Raw genomic sequence first — 27,223 nt, 5'->3', positions numbered from 1 at the left:
GGAATATGGGTTCACTTTTGCTGGTCAACCCCAAGACAACAGTCGGAAGAGATCTCCCCCTCCACCGATTTAAATCAGCCGACGTCATAAACTAGAGGAATATGGGTTCACTTTTGCTGGTCAACCCCAAGACAACAGCCGGAAGGGATCACAGGAAAAATGCAATATCTTACTCCACCCTTTAGAGGTTCTTAGACACCATGTGCACTTCCAAAAATATCCTCCTGTTTTTGAAGATACACATCAGAATTTTTTTTTTTTTAATGAAATAGCGTATTTTTGGAGATGCACCTCCGGAAAAAACTAAATTTTGATAAAAAAAGTGCCTCCTGATATATATATCTCTGAAAGCAGAGAACATAAATAAAATTGCGCTAGATGCCTAAGAGTGTGTTTGGATGGGGCAATTAAGAATTTTCAAGGAATTTAAAATTCTAAGCAATTCAAATGATTCAATTGAAACTCATTCAATTTTAAATTCTTTTGTTTGGATGAAGTATTAAAATGATTCATTATTAAATTTTTTAGTCATTTTCATCAATTTTAAAACTTTTTGGCCAAATTTGAAATATGAAAAATAAGGACTAATTTACAATTTTTTAAAAATTTAAGGGACCATTTTGTAAATTTGGAAAAATTTTAGGGCCTTATTTGCAATTTTAATGAAAAATTTTGGGATAAATTTATAATTTTAACAAAATATAAGGATCATTTTGCAATTTCAAAAAAATTAATAATAAACAATTTAACACTCAAGTTATGGAGCAATTTCAAATTCTTTACTTTTTGGTGTCATTTGAAATTCTTTAAATTTAACTTGAATAAAATACTTCATAAATTTACATCATTTTAACAATTCTCTATATTTTTCATCCAAACAATGAATTTTGGTCAAATCATTTTCAATTCCCTCGTTAAAATGCTCCATCCAAACACACTTTAAGAGTATCAAAAAATGAATTAAGATATTGCCAACAAAAAAAAAGTTGGGAAATGATGAGATCGTTCCACCAATGGAAAGCCCATTAGCTTCTTTGCGCGCGGGCGAAGGAGGTGCTGTTTTCAGAGCATGGAGAGGCATTCACAACGAGCCTTTCTCGCCAATTGGTTATATATAATACATATACTTCAACATAACTTTTACATAATTTCACATCATAATTTGATGTAATGTCTCAGCCAACTATTATTCTTTGAAGAGTAGGGAGAGATGAATGTAGGCTATATACTCACCAAACATGAATTGCCAGATAGGAAGAAAACAAAAACTAAAAAGCACTAGAAAAATAAATAGTTGATGTACCCTCAAATTTAGAGTCATTTACAAGCATTGAATTTCAAACACTAAACTAGAGATACAAAAGCAAAATGCAAAAAATGCAGGTGAGGGGCAAGAACCATTAGACTGACTGTACACGAAACTTATTGGCAACATAGAGCAAATGGCTGATGTTTGTCGAGGGATAATTTTGTAGCAACTTGAGATTTGAGGTGAAATCCCCTGCTAGTAGGCGCTTGCGAATGAGAACTAGCATTGCACAACATACCCGGAGAAGAGTCTCCTACAGAACAATGTGTCAGTTTTCCATCTAAAAAGTGCTCAAGGCTAAAAAAAATAAACAAATTACCCAAACTCACAGACTTCCTGAACTACCATCATCAGTTCTATATACAGTTTGAGAAGTAATAGGAATTTCTAGTAGCAAGAGATAGTCACTGAAAACTAGTGACATATGATACAATCAAGCACTCTCATGCATAAAAGAGAGAACAAAACATCTGTTCTACTGTTCCAATAATATGACTGTAATCTTCATCTTTCCTAAACAGTCAAGATCTTCTAAAGTAGATTAAGAGTAAAAATGCAAAGTGAAACACTAATGAAAAATCAGCATCAGTATAAGCAAAAACTTCTCTGCTCCTAAAAGTAACTTCACAACTTCAAATCCAATCTGAACTCTTATTATTGTAATCAGAGACGATGAAAGTGCTATATGCCATTTCATTAAAATAAGAAGTTAATCAGAACAAGATTGTATTGTACCTGTGGACCCTCTGGATCACCTAAAAGAGTGTCCCAAATGTGAAGGCTGTCGGCAAAATTGAATTCCTGAGTCAACAAGAGAGTGATCCATCTAAATGCATAGAATTGGGGATTGACCTGATATTCAGAAGAAAAATGAGCCATTTCTGATACTGTTTAATAGCCAATAGAAAATACATGGTTGAATAATTTGGCAAGCATGCAAAAAAGGTATTAACATTCTGATACTGTTAAGTAGCCACAAGAAAATACATGGTTGAATAATTTGGCAAGCATGCAAAAAAGGAATTAACATAATGGTCAAAATAACATTTGTAACAATGGATCACAGAAGTTAATAATACCACTAAAGCAATGAAGCATGAAAGAACTCACTTTTTGTATATTCAATATTTAGTTTATTTAACAAATTTAATATAACAGAGAAGTGAACAGAGGCCACAAACAATTGCGTAACAGTATATACCACAAAATGCAAACGAAAAATATATAGCCAACCGCAATTTCAAGAACCAGAATAGTTCAAAATATATGCACAGTCTACTTAATAATATACTTCCAAAACTAAAAGCAAAACTGTAACTATACACAATACATATCTTAAAATCTCTTACTTTGGAAGTGATCTCAAGATGACGCCACAGCTCCTCATCGTGTTTTCTTAAAAGCTGGGACAATTTAGTAATAGTTGAACGAATTCCCACAACACTATTGTCTAGTTGTTGGACAAAGTTATCTCGGAACCCACTCAGTAGCTCAACAAAACAAAAGAATGCATCAGCTTCAGCAAAAGCCTGCATATTGTATTAGGGAGCTGTTAAGCACAATAAACAAACAATGAAAGAGAACATAAATGTAGCATAAATCTACATGACCCGCTATTACAATCTACAAATTTATTTTCTAACAAAACAAACATTCTCGTGATCATACATTATAGCAAGATTTCTTGTCTAAATTCCCATGAGTAATGATACCTTTTAAACTGATCACACCTAAATTCTGATTTGTCATTCATCTCATCTCTACCCCTATTATGGGGTCTCCTTTAATTTATGCATACACTTGGAAATAACATTCAGTTGAACGAGGAAAAAAAGCATGAAAAATGTACATGTGATTTGTAGAAAAGGTAAAGAATGACAGATGTGGATAGTGATTCTGATTATGAGACTAAGAAAGGAAAAATGATCAGCTTATCATGGGTAAGCACTTTTGTAAACAGAATTTGCAAAATCAATGCGACACAAATTATAGAAAAAATAAAGGTTCCTAGGAAAATATGAAATTTAAATTGATAAGATTTTACACAGCAACAACCACCAAATCTTATCTCACTAAGTAGGTAATAAGATTTCACATAACAACAAGTTTCATCCCACTAAGTAGGCAATAAGATTACACAACAAATATATAATTAATTGGATGTTAAAAAAGGAAGTCAACATCAGGGTCATATGCTCTGTGATGGATTATATACAGGAAAACTAAGATTACAAGAAGTCAAAAAAATATAATATACTCACTGCATTTTCTTCATCAGGGTCATTTTTTAACACATAGAATAGAGGAGCCAATATCTCATTCATCCCTTGAACATATTTTACACCTGGATTTAACTTTGCAAAAATAATTAATATGTTCTTTAAAGCCTCCTGAAAATGTCGGTAAAAAAAATCATAAGTTGGTGCTGGAAAATACTTGAATTATGGATATTATACCAATTTCTACAAAAATAAAGGAACAACCTGATTAGATTTTGCAAACTTTGAATCGCCGGAGAAAAAATGGAAATCAGGATGAGTGCGCTTTACATCTCGGTCGATCTGATCTATGATTTCTGTATCCTACAAAATTCAAAGAGGATCATTTATTTTACCAGAGTATTATAGTACATAAGCATCATCAAATTTATATAGTTATGATATAATCAACATTAAAAAAAGTAACGAATAACGAGTAGCAAGATAATCAGCAATATTTGTTGTAAGAAATTTGCAAATGTCTCTGTCAAAAAAGATTATAGAAAAATGATCAAAGACAGTAGAAAAATAAGTAATTAACATTACAGATATGACAAATGTGTTCTAGTAATCCATTTTTTGTGTAGGCAGAGGAAACATGTGATAAGTATCATGGACTGATATGTCATTCGACGATTTTATATACAACATAGATGATAGTTCATGCGTGATAAGAAATTCCATATAGAAATATTCATATATTTAATAAAAACAGATTCATTTGCATTGTACCTGGAAGAACTGATTCCATACGCTGGTCTTCCCAAGACTCAAAGGATGCTCATCGTGAGGGATTTCTGATCTAGAGAGCAAGGCCCTGTCACGTTTGGCGGCATCCTCAGCATCACCACTTGTAGAGTTGTACATCCTCCTTGTGATTTCGGACTAGCTAGCGACATAAACATTCAGAGCCAAAAAGATAAAGCAAATAGAACAAGAAGCATTAAAAATCACCAAGTCTATCAAGATTGCACTTTGACAAGCATGCACTCAGCTGGTGTAAAATTGGATCAAATTAAAATATTAATCCAATAATAATCTCCTTAGCAAGGTTGTCAAAATCTGGATCTTGCATAAGATCGGGAGGGGATAGTAAGATCGTAAATCATGAGATCGTAACTAAGATCGCAAGATCCTACTCAATTATTTTTGTAAGATCGAGAATGGGTAGCAAGATCGTAAAATATAAGATCGTAACAAAAATCGTAAGATACTACGAAAAAATAAAATAAAACTACATATTTGAAGTATTTATACATGATATTTTCGTAGGCAATTGTATTTGTGGGAAAATGGACGCCACTGAACCATAATTTTTGTGCCTCTATATCTTGTTATCCTTCTCGGCCTGTAATGGTGGTGGCCGGAAAATGGCCGACTGTGGCCGAAACCGGCATAGATCACACATAATCAATGTTGTTACCATTTTTTTATGATTTGAATACAACACACGATTCTATTAAATATCTAGATCGTTGGGGGTGAGTGAGATCGTAAAATCGTTAGATTTTAAGATTTAAATCGAGATTTTGATAACCATGCTCCTTAGAACTGTGTTGCACTGGTTCGGGTACATACCCGGTACAGATACAGGTACGGAATACGGCAATTTTAGAAAAATTAAGGTACGGGTATGTCAGTATAATTTTTTTCAAATATAATTATAAAAATAACAAAAAAGAATTATATTATTAAAAAATAACATGAAAGAATCGAGATTAAAAAGCAATTTTCTCAAAAAGAATCGAGATAGGCTCAGTAACATAAAAAAATCACACTTGAAAAGTGTTAATAATTCATGGAGTAAAAAGTTGAAACCTAAAAGTTGCATAACGACGCAGTTAGTCAAGAGCGAAAGACTATATGGAATTGACTTTTTACTTTTCCTTTTATATATACATTAAAAAACTTAAATTTAACCCACTAAAAAGCCCGAAATTATTTCGTACCAATCAGAAGGTACGGACTCGGTATGTACTATGTACAATACGTGTACCGCACATACTGATCCCACCAAAAAAAAAACTAATTTGATAATAACGGGAAGATGTCAGTCCTTTGTAGGCAAGGCAACTAACTTACAGGATTCATGAGAATCTCCTCTTTGAACTGTTTGTACTGGGACCTCTTCTTGGCTAATTCAGATGACCAAAGCCCTCGATCCGGCGGAAGATATCCAAGCAAAAGCTACAAACATCAATAAGCATAAGTTACAATAGTATTCTACAATTTCACTTGCTTCTTTCCATCAACAAAAATAAAACACTCTACTTCATACTAACAAAAAAACAACCAAACTAAATCCCTATTTGGAAAGCATCATTAGACTTCCATCACTGCATTTCCATCCATATCAAATAAAACATAGCAACAAACATTCAACTCCAATTCTCATTCTCTAACATCAATAATCCTAACCAAAACCAATGAAGAAACTGATTGAAAGAAAAATGTCACCACCTTCCATAATGTAGAACGTATCCCAGCGGAATCAGGCACACCTTGACACGCGATCCTCCTCAATTCCCGCATATCCATCACCTTCCTCGACAACTGAACAAAACCATCCCAAAAAAAATCAAAACTCGCAAACACGAAAAATGAACTAACATCGCTAAATCACTAGTTAAAGTGAAGACGAAGAGAGAAAACTACCTCAGTCAACAATTGAGCCTGGTGAGAGACATCGAAATCAGAAGGAGGCGCATCATGTTGATCTTCGGATCGAGTCTCCTCGATTATCTGCTCAGGCGGAGGATCTTGAACTACGACGGGAGGGGACGGAGGTCGCGGCGGCTGTGAGATTGGGCTGTAGAGAGGGGAGTTGTCTTCGGTGGCGACGGAGGAGGGAGGAGATTTGGGGACTGACCAGAGAGAGCTGTTGAGCCAATCGGGGACTTTCTTCCTCATCATTTTGTTCAGTGATTGAGGAATTTTACGTTTTCTAGGGTTTCTAGATTTTCATTTCTCGATTGATTGATGAGAGAAGAGATGAACAACAGAACACTACACACGGTTGCATTTGGTTATGGAATCATCAACAGCTATGTAAGAATTTTAATTCCTAAATTGTATTTTTTTAATTATTTTTAGTAGTTCATAAATTTAGTTTTAATAATGAAATTACTCTTTTGCCAAAAAATAATATGGTAGGGACCGTAATCCAAGAAGAAGAAGAAATTACTATTGAACTAAACACGATTAATATTATTAGTAGTTACACTTTAAATAAACACAATTGAATTTAATTGAACTTTCAAATCGATGATACCAAGTTTTCTAGCTAAGAATTTTCTTTCATAAAGACCCCCATAATTTTGTCAGACATGTTGAGGTATGGCTAAAATAACGAGTAAATCCAACAATCCATCTTTCATTGCTATCACAAATAACACCATTGCAATATGCAACTAGACAATCAGCATCATCAGCATTCAAACACATTCACCCAAGCATACGAGAAGACCAACTTACATTAATGGTTTGTTTAGAAGTGCTAATAACCATCACTTGCATGTCTTTTGAATTATGATATCGTTTAACTTTGTTGAGGATAAAACACCAAGATTTTCATATACTTTTATAATTGCCTCCAACACTGCCAAATCCAATAACAAGAAGTATCTCAAACATCCTTTCACTTATTATCACCATTTTGACCAATTTCTTAAGTTAGATTAAACTTAATCCATTGTTCTAATGAAGAATGTTTCATGATTATCAATATTCACTAAACAAGTCTAAATCTCTATAGCTAGCTAGCAATTTTTAAGGACAAGTCTAAATCTCTATAGCTAGCTAGTAATTTTTAAGGGCGTGCATTGTTGTTTCCTTAAATTGGTCACAGAGAGTGCAATAAGGTTATTTCAAATGCCGCTTAGTCATTTGCCAATTTGTAAGAATCATGTCGTGTAAAACTTACCACATGAAAACTCACACTCGCTTCATAACATCAAACTTCCAGATACTCTTCCAATTTGGGACATTTTCATTTAAGTGATATCCTGCTAATGAATGATATGTTTCTACAACAGTAAATCTTCCTAATTTATCTCCGGGCCAAAGACAAACATCATTATCACTCTACATAATATGAGGAAGAGTAGAAATAATGCGTTGAACAACATTGTCTGGAAGCATATTACGAATGAGATTTAAATTTCACTCGCTCCATTAGTGTTGACATCACATAATCTCTAAGTATTTAATATCCTCGGGCACCATGTCAACCACATCTCGCAAACTTGTCTTCTCATCCAACCACTTATCATCCCAAAAAAAGGATATTTCCACCATTTCTAACACCCATAAATTTGTTATCTTGAAGCTTAGACCACAAACTCACAGTAGACTTCCAAAGAGCCGAATCAGTTGGAATCATCATAACTTCCCCATTCATAATACCATATCGACTATATTTTCCATTAAGAACTTGAGTCAAAATTGTTCCCATATCCTCAAAGCCCATTCTAACTTCATAATACACACATTATTCATATATTTTAAATTTATCAAATCCAACTGTCACATCTCTTTCGGAAGAGTAATTGTATTCCAATCTATTATATAAGCTTTCAAACTTTCTTTATTATCACCCAAAATAAAAGAACGTTATACCTTCTCGATGTCATTAAAAATACTTTTAGGAATATTCATAGACATCGTTGGATGTATTGGGATAACTTGAATACCGCCTTGGACAAATGCTGGAACACCAAGATAATTTCCCAATAAGTGTGATTTTTGAAATTAGGGGTGAAAAAACGGGTCGTGGTTCTTTGGGTTGTCCCTCGCATCCGCCAAAATATGGCAGGTTGGGTGGGGATTTTGGGTCTGCGACCCACCAAAAACCGTCCCGCCAAAGCACGCTGTCCACCACAGGTTGCCCCACCTATTCGTTCAGTCCGTCCTACCTTAAGCCCGCTCTTTTTTAACTGATTCTAGTCATTTTAATTCTTAATAGTTTTATTTTATACATTTATTTGTGAATGTATGCAATATTTTTTAAGTAAAATTTGTTAAAAAGATGTTTTATAAAAAATTATTCTAAAAACTAAGTGAAAAATCTAATTGAAAGGTAAAAAGGCCTGTTAATTTATTTAAAAAATAGGCAGGGAAGCTCGACGCCCGCCAACCCGCCACCATGGCGGGACAGACTAGATTTTTATGCTCGTTTCCACTTTGCGGGCTTGTCCGTCCCACTCTTTTTTGGTGGGCTTAAGACGGGGCGGGTGGTCCGTTTTGCCACCCCTACTTGAATTCCATATTGGTTTATCAAAGGCATTATAATATCAAGATCTACATTACGAAAGAGATCGATCGGAGTCTTATCATGATTCACCTTCTGACCTGACATTGTGCAAAATTTATTTAAAACATTTACCATTGAAATCATAGAAGTATAATTGGTTTTATCAAACAAAATAAGATTATTACAAAACATAAGATGAAATATACTTGGCCCATTGCGGCCAGCTTTCATCGGGATCCATCTTCCATTATCTACCTCTTTAGAATTATGTGGGAAAACTTATTGATGCCTAGCACAAATAAGTATGGGTATATTAGATCACGCTCGCGAATACCATATTTAGGCTAAAAGTAATTAGAGAGACTCATATTCCACATCACATTAGTCCTAACTGTCACTCAATACATTATAAAAGAGAGCAACTCTGCCAGAATACCAACCACTGTTAACACATGATGAATTACCATTTTATTTGGTCATAAGCTTTGGCTAGATCAACTTTAATCGCAAATAAACCAATTTCATGCTATGAGGCATTTCATGAGCAATCACGATATTCTCACTTATATTTCTCCCTGGAACAAACCCTATTTGAAGCATAGAAATATATGAATTTAATCTTCATCAAAATTATGAATGTTGTTGATAAATAATGAAGAAAAAATAAAGAAATTAATGTTTAAAATTTGAATTACTATCTCATTAATATAACTGATCACTTAATTACTTTTAGATTAAATAAATATCCAACTGATTAATACTAAAAAATCATTTAAAATAATATAAAACATAAATTGTTATGCATTTTACACTGTCAATATATCAGAATCATCTATAGTTATTACTTTAGATGTAATTAAAATAAAAAGTATTCATAATTTAAAATTCATCGGTTACGACTAACTGATATTGTAAAATATGTTTATAGTGTTACAATTTTATCCCATACCCTTAAAGTTATCCCTTCACCCCTACATCTTTCAAAATATTCCAATTTTATCCTTTATCACATATCAAATAATTTACCATTAAATTTTTACCATCACAAATAACTTTTTCGAAATTGCAAAATTATACACATATACATCACTGTACATGAGAACTTTACTTAAAGACTTCTAGTATGGAGTTTTCCTTCATCGGATACTTGCATTCAAGTATTTTGGTATAGTGGTCTATTCATCGAATAACTTACATCATAGTTATCCGGTAGTACAATCTTATGGGATAACTTGGTTATAAGTTTTTCGGTTGTTTTCATGTTTGTTCACCAGATAACTTACCTATGTATGCATTTTTTTTCAAATTCGTTTTGAATTTTTTAATCTTTTACTGATAAGGAGATCCCTTTACATATATGCAATAAAAATCAGATATGGGTAGATATCACTAATGCATTCTCAACTGCACAGAAACTTGATACATGAGAAGAGGTGATAAGGTGCACTGAGGAGGTTGGAATCAGACATTAAGGGATTGTTATAATTACACGTTCACATACTGAAACACGAAAAAAAGGGAGAAGTAACAAAATTAACATTTGGTTATGATAAAGGTGAAAAATACAACGAATTAGATAGTGCAGCACAAAGTGCATCTAAAATGCTATTGTCCATTCAAAATCATATAAACGATGTCTAAAGATGGTTCAGGATTAAAGATTGATGTAAAATATGGACTTCTGAACTGCAATTTACTAGATAGATTTAAAGGTCATGCGCTTTTTGTCATCTAATTTCAAATGAGCGACAACATGTTGATTTGAGAAAGTGACATGTTCCACCTAGACACACACACTACTTTCGTTGCAAACACATACATGACAAACAAGTATAGGTAACCTTTGTTTGAAATTATTTTTATGACATTCATTGATTTAACATTTTCTATTGCATTTTCCTATAAGGAATTAGAGCTGACAGAGAACTTTTGTTATGTATTGGATAAGCTGGAATAACATTTTATAAAGGAAAGGACTATACCATAAGTGATTTTGATTGATAAAAATCTTGTTTTGGAAATAAATTAAAGTTGTATTTCCAAGGATGATTAATTTACTTTGACGATTTCGAACAAACAAAAATGTTCAGGCAAGAAGCAAGTAATATGTTGTTAATGATATGTATAACTCGGTGGGAGAACTGACTTTTTTAGAAATGTTGCGGATAGCAAGAGTCTCCACCGACTTTTATTTTATCCAATTAGGAAAGGTATAAAAGAACAGGAAAGACCTTATTTGAAAAGAGATTGAGTTCGGGGGGTAGGTTATGCAAAGGGAAGGTGTAAGCACCCTTTGCATCCATGGTTATCCATGGGCTCTTAATTGCTTAGCTCACTTTGTTTGTTTTGAAATGTTTGAAAAGTGTCGTGTGTGTTTAGAAAAACAGTTTGATTTTGAAATGTCTGAAAAGACAATGTTAAAAAACATGGTGTGAAAAGTATTTGAAGTTGAATTGTTGTGAGCAAGCACTTAAGAGTTACCTACCCTAAGTTTGTAAGGTCTTTCCCATACTTTAAAGTTTTCCTTGGGCGATAGTATTATCCATACCATTTGAGGGTAGGTAGTCCTATACATTGGATGTGTACGGTACATCGAAGGGTCATCTATGGTCGTTGAACGCAACATGGTAGAGGTACCTTTAGCAAATTCGAAGGGACAATCATCTCTTTTCGTAGGCAACATATCGAGGGACAAGATCGTGTATTCGTAGGCAACATCGAGGGTCATCGAGGGACCATGATCTTTGATGATTTTTGAATTGAGGTACGTTTGCTATAGGTACCTCTATATTCGAGGGACACGACCATTATTTATTCATAAGGCAACCGAGAGGGGCGTACCCTAGAGGTGAGTGAGTGCGAGTGTGTTATATTCGGGTATTTTATCTTGTATTAAGTTAGCTACAATTGCTTTTAGTCTTGCCATACACACCCTAGTTAGCATACATCTAAGCAGTTTAATATCAGCAGAAAAGCAAAGGTGCGGAAAGTAAATGTGCGGAAAATAACTCTAAGCTATGACAAAAATTTCCGTGCGACCTATACATCGATTTCTAATATTTAAATATACATGAAATGATTTAAATAAATAATAATAAATAAGCATGCGACATCCATGGGATTTTGAGATGAGAAGAGAATCGAGAAAGTTAGCGGAAAATGTTTGATTTTAAAGTTAGTTAAGAAAAACCTAATTAATTTACCCTAAGTGTCTAATTATTTTTGGTATTTTTAATTTTAAATAAAAGGATTAAGTTAAAACCTAATTACTAAGTTAATTAGAATTATTAAACTAATTAAAACATAAACCTAATTATTTTTTTAACTAAATGATAAAAAATATTAAACCTAATTAAAACTTATCCTAACTAAAAATAATTTTAATCCTAATCATACTAAATTAAAATGTCTAAGTCTAATTGGTTAATTAGTTAATAATTAGTTAATTAATTATATGTTAAAAAAGGAGTGGAAGGAAAACAAATAAAAAAAACACTTAAAATGAGTGAAGTACTGGACGCTGGATCCAGTGTGGAGCAAGCTTGCTAGTCCATGGTGGAGTAGCGTTCCAGGCCTCCAGATCTGAATCTCTGAACATCTAACGGTACTGCAACGAGGGCACACCCTGGATACATGAAGACGCGCGCACTAGATCTGAAAGCAAGTTTTTGTTAAAAATAAAATACCCTAGGCAGATTCGAACCCCTGTTTGTACGGTTAGTGGCCAATAGTCTCCACCAGCTGCGCTGCTTGTCATTGATTTCATTGAAACCTGAAACACATATTATATAGTAAAAACTGATTCAAACGGTGAATTCAAAGCATAAGTCAAACGTGGGGCCCGATTGGTTGGAGTGACGAATCAGAGAAGGGGAGAGGAGTTGGTCTTGATGACCCACCAATGGGAGCTTCTCCTTGTGCAGTCAACCGTCCCCATATTTAAGATGGACGAATCATCACTTGCCACGCCTCTGCTGCCTGAGTCCCAGAAACCAGAGACGCTGGAGCTTGCTCCGGTCGTCTTCTTCGATGGCCACGTTCCACGAAACCTTCCAAAACGTGTATATAAACAAAGAACAAGCACCCATATCACATAATTAGGGCAAGGCGAATTCAATGGTGGTGGACATTTGGCCTGAAAGTTCCTGGAACACGTGATACGAAAGCAAGAACCTTCAAGCCCTAGTTATGGCGTTTTGCCATTCATGCGTTAAACCTCACCAACGATGGGTCGTTGCGATTTGGAGGGCACTTTCTGGGCTACTTCAAGCTGCAAGGATGATTGTAGGTGCCTCCTCTGGTCCTTAGGAGTGCGATTGAATAAATTTCCTGGACTGAAACTTGCTGAGAAGAATTTCTCCACGTGCCCTAGTTTCTTGATATTTTGTAACCTGAAACTCTTGCCTCTGCTCTCTAATTTTCGTCCCCCTAGGGGCAGGCATATGAAGGTGATGTAGGACTTTTTGGAAAGCCCAAGATGTCCTCTACAAGCCACTTTGGAATATTTTTTGCATTTGGAGATTTTATTTTGAAGATATGGCTCTTGATAAAAAACAGCTTTTTGTGAACTTCTAAAAGGACCTATAATGTTTTGGCTCTTATCTCTCAAATGATGCATTTCTTGGTCTTGGGCCCAACATCAAAGTTGTAGAGAATTGAATTTCCTTGATAATGAGATTTTGTTGGACAATTTCTGATGAACCATGTGAGAGTTATGCCCAGTCAAAGTTCAGTTGACTTTCTCCTTAAAAACCCTAATTTAGAAACTTGGACTTTTGATGATCTTTGATATTTTCTTGATTAACCATGATCAACCCTTTTTCAAATGGTGAGTATAACCTCAAAATGTTGACGTTAACCAAAAATTAGGAGTTTTGACTATAAGTTTACCATAGTTGATTTCCAGGTCAAACTGGTCGACTTTTGATCTTTTGAGCTTCTGACTGAGCAAACTTGTGAATCAGAGTTTGAAATTTGGTGTGAGTATTCTTTGAGGAATATGAGAAGTCATGAAGTCCGCTTGAAACCTTAGAGCCTGGTTTTACCTTGAGAAAAGCAAAACCCTAGTTGGGTGCTTGTTGCTTAGGAGAGAGAGCCATGCTTATTTCTTGTGTGGCCTTGAATGGCTGAAGATCATAGGTGTCTGAGAAGATTGCTTATGCTAAGATACCTTGAGAACTGGTGGACAAATTTTGGGGTATGACAATATGCAATAGGTGATAGATACTTTATGGATGGAACTTGTGTGAGCAAGTGATAAGGTGTAGTATCATCAACGGTTGCAACACCTCGAGAAAACATGTGTTGATTATGTTAGACTAATTGATCATGTTGGTTTTGTTAAGTATGAGAAACAACATCACCATATAAGTTCTCGTGACATAGTTAAGCTGTAACAGGCCTCAATGGTGTAGAAATAAAGCATGGAGCCATTCTTGCTTGTAATATGTTGTTAATGATATGCAATAGGTGATAAATTCTCTATGGATGGAACTTGCATGGGCAAGTAATAAGGTGGATTATCATCAACGATTCCAACAAATTGGGAAAGCATGAGTTGATTATGTTAGATTTATTGATTATGAGTAACAACATCACCATATAAGCTCTAGCGACATAGTTGAATTATAACAAACCTCGTTGATGCATAAATAAAGTATGGGGCCACTCTAGTTTGTAATGTAGATTCCTACAACCAAAAACCTCTCTTTAAGTATCTTATAGGGCCACTTCTAGAAGGTCAACAACCATATAAACAACACCTTCTTCATTGATACACTGTGGGGCATCCCAAAAATCACCTCTACTTGAAAGATAAAAAAGGAAAGAAACAACATCAAGAGTGATCATCATTTCACCAAATGGAATATGAAATGACAATGGCTCTGGATGACATCTCTAAAAAAAATAAGATATGAGATTTATGGAGCTATATGATTGTAGGTAACCTTATCTGGATGCTAACAACACCTAGTGTCAAGCGATGTTTAGTGTAGTCATTGAAGATCTATGATTAATCGGCGTATGGTGAAGGCATCTATTAAAGAATTCATATCAAGCCTCATCAGATAGACGAAGTCAAGTCACAAATAAAGTGTTGAATCCATGGTGAATTTAGCAAAAGGTCTTGAAGCTTCAAGGTTGTGAAAGAGAGGAAGTGTGAAAGCTCACCTGGTCTCGAGTCTAAGTGATAAGTGTATTGTAAAAGTATAAGAGTATCTTCTAAGATACTAAGGCAACTCTCTCTCACACACACACTAAACTATTTTGAAGCCTTTCTACTTTTATAAAATCATCAGAAAATGTTTTACATAAATAACTAGTTGGTTACTAGCTTGAATAATCTCTTAGAAGTGTAGTTTACACTAGATAATCAATTAGCACATTAGGGCTAACCGATTATCTCTTATAAAGCGTCCTAGTTGATTCTTAGGGCTTCTAATTGAATAGTGACAGTGAATTTAAAATTTTTCCATATTTGAACTACATAATTGATTAGGTGATAGGCATAACTAATTATGAGTATTAAAAAGTCCATGGACCATTTTCCTTTTCGAGCTATATTTTTTCTATATAAAGGAGGTTTCTCCTCATTTTAAAACATACTTGAATTCAGATTTCTACTATACTTTTCTTATTTTTCTCTCTTCTCTTCTTTTTCATTCTTTCACTAAAGTTTCACTCTTTCTTGATTGATTGACATTTTTCCTAAAACAAACTAGTAGAGAAACATGGCATAACTGAGTACAGAAACAAAAAACAACGAAGCAGGACCATTATAGAAACAAACCAATCCAAAAGATACTCCCTCCATTCCTTATTATAAGCAAAATTCCACTTTTTAGATACATTGAATTATTAATGTATTAGGACTATATGTAGTCTAGATACATTAATAATTCAATGTATCTAAAAAGTGGAATCTTGCTTATAATAAGGAATGGAGGGAGTAGATAACAAGAAACTTTATATTTTGTTCTCCAGACTAAGGGTTTTGAATTCAAAATTCGAATTGCATTGAACCAGAAACACGAAGTAGAAACAATGCACGAATCTTAAACTCTAATGTTCAATATTTCAAAGTAAAGTAGTTCATGACAAACAAAAATGACATATTTATTTCACTTAATCCTAATATATCATACCTATAAGTTATTTCAGTAATGCATGCATGTGAAATCAAAAAACAAAAGAGAATGAGTAAGTTGTCAATGCAATGGAGTAAAACTTCATATTTGTGCAATGCAATGGACTAGAGATGTGCTAAGCTTCAATGCAATGAAGTAGAAGCTCTGGAATGTTTGAAAAATAATGGAGCAAGCTCTGAGAATGCAAATGAAGAGAAACTCTCTGGTTTTCCTTTGTTTGCCAAAATGAAAATGGAAAAGGAGAGGAAAAGACGTGAATACTTAAATAGAAGCGTTCAGATTTCAATCTCCGTAGAAAATTCAAAGATTCCAATTTGGATTATTTTGGAATTGTGTGGTTATGAGATTGGATGTGGGTGTGATGTGTTAGGCGCGTTTGGAGTTCAATATCGGTTATTTAGTATACGAATTCCAAGATCAGAGTTTTTTTAAATCTAGCTTTAATGTGTTCTAAATATGATTTGTTGTATATTAAATGCATCCGATTTTAAAGGTTATCTCTTAAATTTCGCCGGAGTATGTGAGTAATGTATGAGGTGTATTGAACAATCTTTTTGTTTTCAAGATGCATGTTGGGGGAAAATTCGACATTCAACAGATTTGTGTTTATAAGGCTTGAGTTATTTATATGCCTTTTATTGTGTTCATATTGTATTATATTGAAATGTTGTAAAATTTAATTTTAGCCAACATACATCTTAAAATTCATTAGTAGATTGAACGTTATTTTCATATATATCATATGAATAGAATCTTATATTAATATAAAATAGTACTAATTATATATTTAAAGTTGTTATCAATGTACCACTGACTAATCACATTATATCCTTAGTTGAAACCCTCAAATATATTTTTATAGCATGATTGGATACACGGCGGAATCCCCAAAATTACGATAGCGGAATCCTCAAAATTACGATACATTTTCACAGCAAAGCAGAAGTTATGTTTTGTTGCTTCTCATTTTCACGTGAAAAGTGTTTGAAACGAACGTATTTTCACAGCAAAGCAGAAGTTATGTTTTGTTGCTTCTCATTTTCACGGTGAAAAGTGTTTCACAGCAAAGCAGAAGTTATGTTTTGTTGCTTCTCATTTTCACGGTGAAAAGTGTTTGAAACGAGGGTTTGGTGTTTCAACCGCCAAACCAAACAAGCCATTAGTCTTTCCATTGTCTTTTAAGTTTATAATATGAAAGCAAAAGTTAACTATTTTTTTGAAAAAGAGCAATAATTTATGAAAATTTCTTCACCCACCTCCTAACCTTCTTGCCCACCCCTGGTGAATTTACCACAATACCCCTTGTTTCGGAAGTTCATTTCCGAAACTGTACTCTTTTTCTTAAAAAAGGTGTTTTCGGAAATATATCTCCGAAAACGTGTTTTTTTTAATATAAAATATTGATTTCGGAGATGCATCTCCGAAATAAAGTTACTTTTCAGAAAATGTGGTGTTTCGGAAGTTCATCTCCGAACGCACCCCCCTTGGAGAATTCGGAAATGAACCTCCAAAAATATGTCTGGACAGAATAAAATGAAAAACAACAACAATTCGCTTTATTTAATCGGGTGAAGATTACAACGATAATATTACATAAAATTAAAGTTACATATTGTTGAACACGGGTAGGTGGGGATGAGAGAGTGGTGGGGAGAAAAAAAGGCTTCCAAATTTCAAAAGGTTTTTTTATTCTTTTAATAAAAATACGTACTACTGTAAGTAACAAATGACGGAGGAGGTGTAACCGGGGCCGGAACATATGACGGAGGAGGTGGATGTCCGGAGGAAGAAGAACCGGAGGTACGTCCACCGCGAGACAAAGGAGCCAATCAATGTAAGCTATAGTTTATCATTATCATCAGGGGACGTCATTACAAAAAATTGGGAAAAAAATCTTATTATTTTTAATCTTGATTTTTTAGAAATGACGTCCCCAGATGATAATGATAAACTATAGCTTACATTGATTGGCTCCTTTGTCTTTCGGTGGACGTACCTCCGGTTCTTCTTCCTCCGAACATCCACCTTCTCCGTCATATGTTCCGACCCCGGTTACCACTTCCAAAAACTAACATGATAAATCCAATACAAAAACACTGTGCGATACAATCCGAAATCAGAACAAAACAAAACAAAACACGTCAAACAAAACAAAAACATGTTATTCTGCTCGACGAGCGTTACAAAATACACATCAAACAAAATAAAAACACGTTATTCTTCCCGACGAGCGAACTCCTCCGAATGAAGATAATTATACCAATCCTCATCCCACTCAGTATCAGAACCATCAGCGTTGATCACGCCTGAAGGCTGAGCCTGCACGTCCGAGCCATGGACCCCCAGGGGACGAGAAGCAGAACCAGTCAAAAGCTTCTTTTTCTCCTTCACCTCCTTCACCTCCTTCACCTCTTTCACCTCCTTCTTTGAAGAACCCTTTCTTCCCTTAGCGCCCTCTTTAGAAGACGCAGTCCTGCGTGCTGGTTGGTTGCCTGACATGTTCCTGTAAACAATGAAATCGATTAATATGCATAGACAAAATAAAAAACAAAAAAATTTGAACTTCTGATACATTTCGGAAGTTCATTTCCGAAAACTAGGATGGAGGTGTTTTCGGAAATGAACTTCCGAAACACCCCTGCGATGGAGTTTTCTGCAACTTCCATGACAGACCCCTAAACCAAACTTCAAACCAAATCAAAATGCTTCTAAACAACCTAAATACTACTAACAACCTAACCATATATCATTTATGCAATTAAAACCCTAAATAACATGCATTTCAATAATAGATCTAAAAATTTCAAAACTTACAAAGTGTTAGGATTGAGGGCTTTTGAATGTTGTTTAGCAGTGTGATTGGAGCCTTGATGCAGCTTTGGAATTCTGTTTGCACAAATTTTCGCCTTTGCCACTTTTTGTTTTGATTTAGGGTAAATGATTGGGGGAGGGGGAGTGTTTTGATAAATCTGCAGAAATCGCAGTATTTCGGAAATGAACTTCCGAAATAAGTCAATTTTTTCAAAAAAAAGACGCTTTCGGAAATGAACTTCCGAAGCAGGGGTATTTTGGAATTTTCGCTGGGGGTGACCCCCATAGGGAGGTGGCCAAAGAAATTTTCTAATTTATTAGTCTTTCCATTGTCTTTTAAGTTTGTAATTCAAAAGCAAAAGTTAACTATTTTTTTTAAGAAGAGCAATAATTTCAAATACTATCACATCTGTGTTAAAACTAGAACGCATAGGTAAATTTGAAACTCATTTTCCGTATATGTATTCTATCTATCGGTTCATTAATTTAATTGATGTTCAATTTCACTTTTTTGAACAAGAAAAGGTTCAGATCCTCCTAGAGCAAGAAAACTAGAACGCATAAGTAAATTTGAATCTCATTTTCCATATATGTATTTGTTCCGGTCCTTGCATTCTTAAATGTGTTCATTTTATCTATCAGTTTATTAATTTAATTGATGTTCAATTCCACTTTTTTTATCAAGAAATGGTTCAGATCCTCCTAGAGCAAGAAAACTTCAGCAGAACCGTAAGAATGTCAAAAAAAAAACGTATAACATATTAACATAGCAGGTCTGAAAGATATTCATCGCCCAAGTTCTTTCAAAAGAACAAGATAGTCAACAGATGTGTATACATTCGAAAAGAATATGAAATCCATTATAGGAAGTTTGATTCAACTTTGATAACAATGCTACATTTGACGGTGCACCAAAAAAATTGCACCCATGTATGAATTAACAAAAATCAATTTACAAGAAAGTTTCAGACAAAAGTACTAGATTAAGTTGTCTAAAAAATCTGAAGACTGGATAGTTCTACAAAGTTCCCTCAAATTAGCCAATAGATGGCGTGGTCCCAAACTCTTGGCACCAATGAAATTCAAAAGCTGCTCTAAATCCTACAATCAGAAAACATAAGTGAAATGAGCAGTGAGGTCAAGATTAATCAGAATCAAGATTTACAGAGTAGCATAATGATATCCTGCTCGCTAAGACAACCATGTTTCAGGGAGAAATTAATCTAACAGAATGGAAAACTGCAAAGACAATCCTCATATTTAAGATGACACAGAAGCAGCCGATCTACCTCTAGCAGAGCCCAAATTCAAGAGCATTTTTCAAAGGGTTGGGAGAAAAAACGCAAGAGAAAACAGTCCAATATGATGCTTGATCTAAGTATAAAAAATGCATCCAAGCTTCTCCACACTTTTTCAGTGAAAGAAATGTGAAAAAAGTTGCTTAACGACAGAAACGTACAAATCATATCAGATTATGCAATCTAGTAAACAAGGGAAGGAATAGAAGTCATAAACAAGGTATAGAAACCATCCCAAACAAATAAAATAAGCATGAAGTGGCAGACTGACGGTGAAAAGATCTCTGAAGGAAAAACAATGAACAAGAGGGGGACTCCTGTTATGTTTTGCAAAAGCTCAAACCAAATAATAAATACAAAGCTTGAGTATTGCAATAGGGAAGATACTAATGTGTCTGTGGATATATATACCTTGCTTAGTAAGAATACAGCATAAGTTGCTCTTGTTGTGTCTTGCCCTTCTAAAAATAGGGGGAATTCTACATGTTTGGCATTTGTGAAAGATTTTGCACTTGTTGAAGCTTCAGAAGAGGTTAGCTCAATTGAGGGTGCATTGTCAATAATATATGAATGAGAGGCACCGAGCCGTACAGGATAACGCAGAGGAACTTGCAAGTACGAAGCTATAAGTGAAACCGCCTGGGGGAAAAAAATCAGTCTAGTTAAAACATATTTCAACAATTATTAGGTCCACAGTCCCACATGAGCTATATAAAAATTACCACGGTTGAGAATACAAAAGTTTAATATTTGAAAAGAAAACAAAAGGATAATCAATCAAGCTTTCTGTATATAAAACACGCAGCAATATGTGTATGACTACGTGAACTTTGGCATGGATTATGAAAAACCTAAGATATTAAATTAGAGCATAAACATAACAGATCTGAGGCAAAGAAGACCATGGAGGTATTAAAACTTACATGTGCAACATATCCTAAGGCTGTAGCAGATTTCTGAATTTCCTTTTTATCTGTGAAAAAACTCATCTTTCTAAATGATAGCATACTTAAATGCAGACCCTGAATCGTCAAGGATCCTTGATTAACTGGTTTAAGTTCGGGAGGATTACCTGGGCAATGATACAAAGACAAATTATAACAATGATTCTGTAAAGGTATCTTTTTTTTTAACAATGCAAAGGTATCATTTAGAAAGGCAGTAAATAGTATCCAACAACTTGCACAATTTAAATTAGCACTGGGCAAAAATATACTTTTAACATTTATTGAATCTGTGATCTTCATAGTTTTAGTGCATTCATCACATACTAAGAAACATATTTAAGTATGAAGAAAAGCAACAAGAAATAACAGAAGTACTAATTGATTGGCTGAATGTTCAAAGGATCCACGATTTTGTTATCAATCTTTCAATATAAAGGTTACAGATCAAATATGAGATTAAAAACGAGAATAAAAATATGAGAATACCTTTGTGATAGAGTCACAAAAGATTCACTCTGTTAGCACATATACATTAAAATCAACAGTAATATGGCCTACAAGTCATTACTTATAATACTGTGATAAAAGACTAGAGAAAAATGTATGGGATAAACATCTACATGTAGCAAAAATTATGAAGCAACAATCGAAAAGAACAAGTCGTAAGGTGCATAAGGTAGATGAGACACAGAATCAACAGCCCAACTTAAGGAAAAGAAAACCAAGGGAGAGTGGCCGAACCATCTTAGCACTTCAAGTTTCATACTTAAACTGCAAGTTTCTTCTTTTATATGAGCTTAGTCATGTGTTACATTGGGGGTACAATCAACACAGAAAAAGATTATGACTGAACTAACTATTACCTGCTGAGCGACCTAAAGGATATGCTTCAAGCTCTTGCTCTTGTGCTGGTCCAACAACCAACTTTACAGGGTACAGCATTAAAATTTGAGATGTCATGTATTGTTGCCTCATCCTTAGCATCTTTTGCAAGTTTCTCAGACGAACATAGCCATTTTCTTCGGACAGTAATCTACTTGATTCCTGTAATAACAGCATCATCAGCTTTCAAACTACAATATCAGGAGTAACATATGACACTACTATTTTCCCGTGTACGAAATATGGGTGGAAAAATAAATAATAACCTATTTTTGTCTGTATAAATAAATTTTTCGGATGCTGTTTCTTACTACCAACATAGAAAAGAAAAGGCTTTTTAAAAATTAAGGGTGTTTGAAAGAAAACAATGAGGTAATGTCTTTAGGATAGGTATAATGGAACTGAAAAGGCATACTCTATTCAACCATCTGTAAACTCGGCCAAAAGCAAAAATGACCAATATTATGATGGCAATTGTTAACACATTCTTTAACAACAAATAAATGAATATTTTTTTACAGCAACCCAATATCAATTGTGAAATCACGCAACCTGCTACATAGTATCAAATAACACGTCTGCAAAATGGATACACAACTCTTTAAAGCTCTCAAAAACACGCATATTATAGATCGTAGTTTGTTTAATGGAATTCTCAGACCAAGAGCAAATGAGCCCTATTAAATAGCCGATGAATAAGTTTCTAAAACACGGTAGAAATTACAGTAGTGCTTACTTCATAAGATTTGTGAGAGTGGGAGGGACGGGAGACTTGGAAAAAAATTTACTGGAAAAGGCGCTAAAAGTACTCAAACTACCAATCTAAATAAAACATTCAATTCGCTCACAGCCTCCCTAGTATGGATCTAAATAATGACAAAAGGAAACAAATGACAGAACATGCAAGCAAGATAACAGCAAGATTTCTTAAGAAAGTAGTTTTCCATCAATGTAGAGAAGTCTGAGTAGTTTTTTAACATAAGGACCATTAAGAAACACCTAAACATGTCAAATACCCATTCATAATGTCAACCAACTAAACAAGTGAAATAGAAATTATCATATAACCACCCAAATTTGTGTTAGACTGTTAGCTAACCTGTTGCTTTTGTCTTCAACATTAAAACCTTTTTATTAGTGTCAAACAATACACATTTGAAAAGCTCCATACATTGTGAGATAAATTAAATTTGTACACGCTAGAATACAGAAAATTGCAAACTATAAACAGATATTTTGGGTTCCCGTTTACAATTACAGCCCTTCAGAAATCCTTATGATATGCTATTCTATATATCTTACACATAATGTCAACCATAATGGTGCGAAAAGGGCCAATCCATGCCCTCCCAATTAGTCGTTGAAATTCATCATATCAGCTACTTTTTTTTTATTTCGGGAAGTCCCTTCATAATTCTTAATTTCTAAGAAAGGAAAGATAAAATGATAGATCCAGCTGATTTTTAAAATTTTAATCACTCTCCGAGAAAACCTTAAGACACTCAACCCTTTAGGAAAACATAACATTTTCTGCAAAAAAAAAATAATAATTATACATAATATAACATAAATTCACCTGAAGGTTTTTCCTAGTAACGGAGAGAGTACCACCCGCCACCAAAAGTGACTGCAAAGCACCACTAAGCTGCTCCTCTTGCTTACCAGCATCCTCTTTTGCCAGCCTAGAACGTATAGACATATTATCCATCATTGATTTCTTTGATTCCAATTTTTGACGCATTTCTTCAAGTTCATTTAATCGACCCAATGATTCACCATTAACCTGCTCACAAAATCATTGCCCGCTAATACGCGGGCTCATTAATTAGAGACAATTATAATTCAGAAAACATACATTACGTACATACAGACCTGTTTGATTAGCCTTTTATCAGAAATTAGTTTCTAAAACTAGTATTTTTAAAACCAAAATAACAAAACAGTAGATATGTTCTGTTTCTCGTTTTTGTTCTCTGGAATCAAATAAGAACCAAAGAACAAATTTTATCAACAGAAAATATTGGAAGTGCCCGACAACAAAATATTAGAGTTTAAAAATAGAGATCAAAACCATCTCATTGGAATTGACAAAGTTAAAGGAGCAATATCGGGAAGAGCGAGACTAGAAAAATGTATGACAGGTGAACAAATAGCTTCTGTTTAAGCAGTTTATTACTATTATTTATTATCCTATCATCAGTGCCCTCCCCTCAATTACTTTTATATTACTATATTTGTCTAAACTCTAAAGACACAGAGACAAGGGGTGGTTGATTTACTTGGTAAACATAGGAGCGCTTAGCTTGTATGGAAGAAATTCAATATCCCACCCCCAAATGACTATAGTATGAACCCCAACTCAATCTCCCCCCTTACTCCAAACTTTTTATCATCATAAGAGAAAGATCAACTAGCCCTCGAACATACTGGAGAGTGATCGAGTATATACTTAAAGCCCCTATGTAGAACCGGCACCTCTGAAAAAACGTGTCAATGTTAGTCTCGGTGTCCAAAACCGGCACCATAACTTGTGTATTAAGTTTAATTTAATCTTTTTTAAATTATTAGCGACTGTCGACGTGTCAGTGTCGGTGTAGTGTTTTTGGTGTCTCTGCTTCATAGGAGTAAACTCCATTTCTTTTGAGAAATGGAGAGGATCATTACTCGCTTCATAGTTAAAGCCTCTCAACAACCAACTAAAACACCAGAGTCCCTAAACTGTGAATTGTGAATGAATTGTGGAGAACCCTAAATGGAAAAGAACCACAAGAAAGTAATGAATTGAACAATAAATGATACTGTAACTAATTACTAACACAGCAAAATGCAATTGCTTTTACGAATAAATACAATCAAATATAGAATGTAACTTCATTTCCCCAAACAAATTCATAGTGTAATTTTCCACTTGCTTCAATTTCAATTTCTCTTCAATTGGACAATTCCGTAATTTCCAGAAACCTAAACCTAATTCTCATTCAGCAAGCACTAAAACCCTACCTGGATGAGAGACTCGAGTTTCCGCTGAAGGTTCCGCTTCTTGTCCTTAGCTTCGTTGAGTGCAGAAGAAAGACTCGATAACCTAGCAAGATCATGCTCAAAATCCTCCCACTGAATCACTCTAACATCTTGTGGATCAGTCGCAGTTGTCAGCAATGTGAGATTTAGATTTTGTTCCATTAGGGGTCGACCTCATCATCGTGTTCACGGTGCAAACCTCATCGATCGATCCTTTGTTGTTCTTGTTTTGGGGATTTTCTTGGGGAAATGGCTGTGGAAACTCTCGAGGAAAGAAAAGGGGGAAAATGGTGTGTGAGAGTTTGGTTTATTCGGTTAGAGGAAACAAACCGTGTGATATTGGACACGTTGAACCCGCGCATGATACTTTACTTTTCAACGTGCATCTTTTTGTATTCCGGGTTTATTTTGGTCCTAACTTACGAAGATTTTTTAAAATGTGTAATCTTAATTATTTTTTTCTAATTAGTAATAAGTTTAGTGATTAAATTTTAAGTTTTCCTTGCCGTTAATTTGACAAAGTTAATTTGACAAAAATATTAATATGATATGTTTTGAAAAGTTTAGGGATTAATATAAATTTTTTTTAAGTTAAGAAATTAAGAGCATGGTGAATTTTTCTTCCTAGTTCGCCGGCATGTAATCCTCTTTTTCGTCTTAATTTTTTAGAGATCTTGTGTAGGTTAGTCATAGTTCAACTATGACAAAATAATTAAAAATCTTATTTAACATCATTTTAATAGTGACAAAGATTTATGAGACTCTATTTAGTTACACTTTATTTGTAAAAAGTTTGAGACTCTATGCGATAGACCGCTTCGCACGTCCTGCCCTGCTCTTTTCTCGCAATCTGCCATTAGAGTTGAAGAATAGTCCGCCAGGTGGCAACACTGTTGCATTGTGAAGCAACAAAATGTTGTCTAAAGCAACGTACGATAATATCATAATATATTAAATATAATGATAAAAATGTATTACAATAAAAATAAATACAAATAATAGGTAGTTTAGAGTTAAAATAAAATTTGATATGAATAAAATATTAACATATGAGATAAAATTGTGGGGTTTAATATAGAGTTGCACCGTTAGAGATAAATTTGAATGAGTTGTTTCAAGATGATGTGGTTTAATAGGTCTTCGCAAAGAACCCGAAAATGAGTTGCATTTGCACCGTTAAAGATGCTCTAAAATGAATTCTTATCAACTTCGTTGTATATTCTTGAATTTTGTTTCGCCTTGATGTTTTGAAGAGTTGGTGATTAATATAAATCTTTTTTAAGTTAAGGGACTAAAATGAACTTTAATCTTAACATACGAGACTAAAAAGAATATTTAGGGGTGTGCAAAATATTCGGGTATAATGTCCAAATCCAAAACCGTGTCCAAATCTATTTTAAATATCCAGATATAATGAAATGGTCTTCACCCGGAATATTTTTATATGGTTGATTATCCAACCATATTTTATTTTTGGATTTGGTTATTGTCCAAAAGCCCAAAATCATCTGGTTCCAAATTTAAACTTCCAAATCCAATTGAATTTCAAACTTCAGAAAGCATGTTTTCACTATAGCTCGATTCATCTTCGACCTCAAGACATTTTTCTTCTCAATTGCATCACGTTTTCAGATAAACTCGTTTCCCCTAATCAGAACTCATCCTTTTTACTGTAATATTGAATTAGGTTCAAGGTATGAATAAGAAAGTAGTGTAAGAAAATGCAGTGAATAAACCCTCCTGAGTCTCAATTTTGTATCTCAATTTTGTATCTCGTTATTTATTAACTATAGGTTGTGAACTACCATTTTTTCCTTCCTCTTAAGAAAGTAGTTTTTAGGGTTGGAAATCCAATCACCCTCTTAACTTATTTTACTGTGAGGTGTAGTTCAAACTATGTAAGGATCTTAAATGTGCTTCTAAAGATTATTTAAAGATAATTTACTCAGGTTAAATTTGTATCTTTAAGTTGCCACTATTTACTTGAATATAATTCAACTGAAATTTATAGTGACTTGTTTGAGCGATTTTTTCCAACTTCAAGTCCTAACCACACTCTGTAAAATGGTCACGTGGTTGGTCTCACTCATTTTTGCAGTTGATACCATTGGAATGTGCTAAATTAAACCTCTTAACTCCCAAATATAAAGGCCAACTTATGTTAACAGGCCATATATTTTATAAAATCTACTGATAAGCTTTCCCTGTGAAATTTAACAGAGCCAATTTCAATAGATTTAATAAAAAATGAAAAACTAGTGTATTAGATTGCTCTTAGCTTGGCTTAGTATTCTTTTATGA

The 27,223-nt window shown here is 34.1% G+C and overlaps 2 protein-coding genes across 4 annotated transcripts; both read right to left on the bottom strand.

The window, feature by feature from the left end:
* Positions 1-1,257: 1,257 nt before the first annotated feature.
* On the bottom strand, positions 1,258-6,627 carry LOC131603424 (uncharacterized). The gene is made up of 9 exons (XM_058875723.1): positions 6,223-6,627; positions 6,028-6,120; positions 5,650-5,754; positions 4,300-4,452; positions 3,793-3,891; positions 3,571-3,699; positions 2,659-2,838; positions 2,045-2,161; positions 1,258-1,562 (listed from the first exon to the last, which is right to left on the bottom strand). Exons 1-9 carry the CDS (start codon positions 6,478-6,480, stop codon positions 1,401-1,403), a joined length of 1,296 nt encoding a protein of 431 aa, XP_058731706.1. The 5' UTR covers positions 6,481-6,627; the 3' UTR covers positions 1,258-1,400.
* Positions 6,628-19,594: 12,967 nt separating this feature from the next.
* LOC131603422 (vacuolar protein sorting 38) lies at positions 19,595-25,293 on the bottom strand. Of its 3 annotated transcripts, none has more exons than XM_058875721.1 (6): positions 24,905-25,293; positions 23,481-23,687; positions 21,886-22,066; positions 20,999-21,048; positions 20,487-20,714; positions 19,595-19,878 (listed from the first exon to the last, which is right to left on the bottom strand). In XM_058875721.1, exons 1-6 carry the CDS (start codon positions 25,082-25,084, stop codon positions 19,756-19,758), a joined length of 969 nt encoding a protein of 322 aa, XP_058731704.1. In that variant the 5' UTR covers positions 25,085-25,293; the 3' UTR covers positions 19,595-19,755. The 3 variants fall into 3 exon arrangements, with proteins under 3 accessions (XP_058731704.1, XP_058731703.1, XP_058731705.1); XM_058875720.1 differs by having other exon boundaries at positions 20,999-21,147; positions 24,905-25,292; XM_058875722.1 differs by having other exon boundaries at positions 20,999-21,147; positions 23,481-23,709; positions 24,905-25,044.
* Between the last annotated feature and the right edge of the window lie 1,930 nt (positions 25,294-27,223).

Source organism: Vicia villosa, linkage group LG5 (genome assembly GCF_029867415.1).
Source record: "Vicia villosa cultivar HV-30 ecotype Madison, WI linkage group LG5, Vvil1.0, whole genome shotgun sequence".
In the NCBI taxonomy this organism is placed as follows: Eukaryota; Viridiplantae; Streptophyta; class Magnoliopsida; order Fabales; family Fabaceae; genus Vicia; species Vicia villosa.
This window is presented reverse-complemented; position numbering and strand designations above follow the sequence as displayed.

What these genes read in the sequence shown, in the direction of transcription:
- LOC131603422 (XM_058875720.1), bottom strand. Translation starts at nt 25,084, where the DNA reads ATGGAACAAAATCTAAATCTCACATTGCTGACAACTGCGACTGATCCA. An exon ending in TCCTTTAGGTCGCTCAGCAG is followed by an intron (nt 21,148 to 21,885) that starts GTAATAGTTAGT and finishes ATCATTGCCCAG; the next exon opens with GTAATCCTCCCGAACTTAAA. An exon ending in CTGTATTCTTACTAAGCAAG is followed by an intron (nt 19,879 to 20,486) that starts GTATATATATCC and finishes TTCTGATTGTAG; the next exon opens with GATTTAGAGCAGCTTTTGAA.
- LOC131603424 (XM_058875723.1), bottom strand. Translation starts at nt 6,480, where the DNA reads ATGATGAGGAAGAAAGTCCCCGATTGGCTCAACAGCTCTCTCTGGTCA. An exon ending in AGTTTGCAAAATCTAATCAG is followed by an intron (nt 3,700 to 3,792) that starts GTTGTTCCTTTA and finishes CGACATTTTCAG; the next exon opens with GAGGCTTTAAAGAACATATT. An exon ending in ATCTTGAGATCACTTCCAAA is followed by an intron (nt 2,162 to 2,658) that starts GTAAGAGATTTT and finishes TCTGAATATCAG; the next exon opens with GTCAATCCCCAATTCTATGC.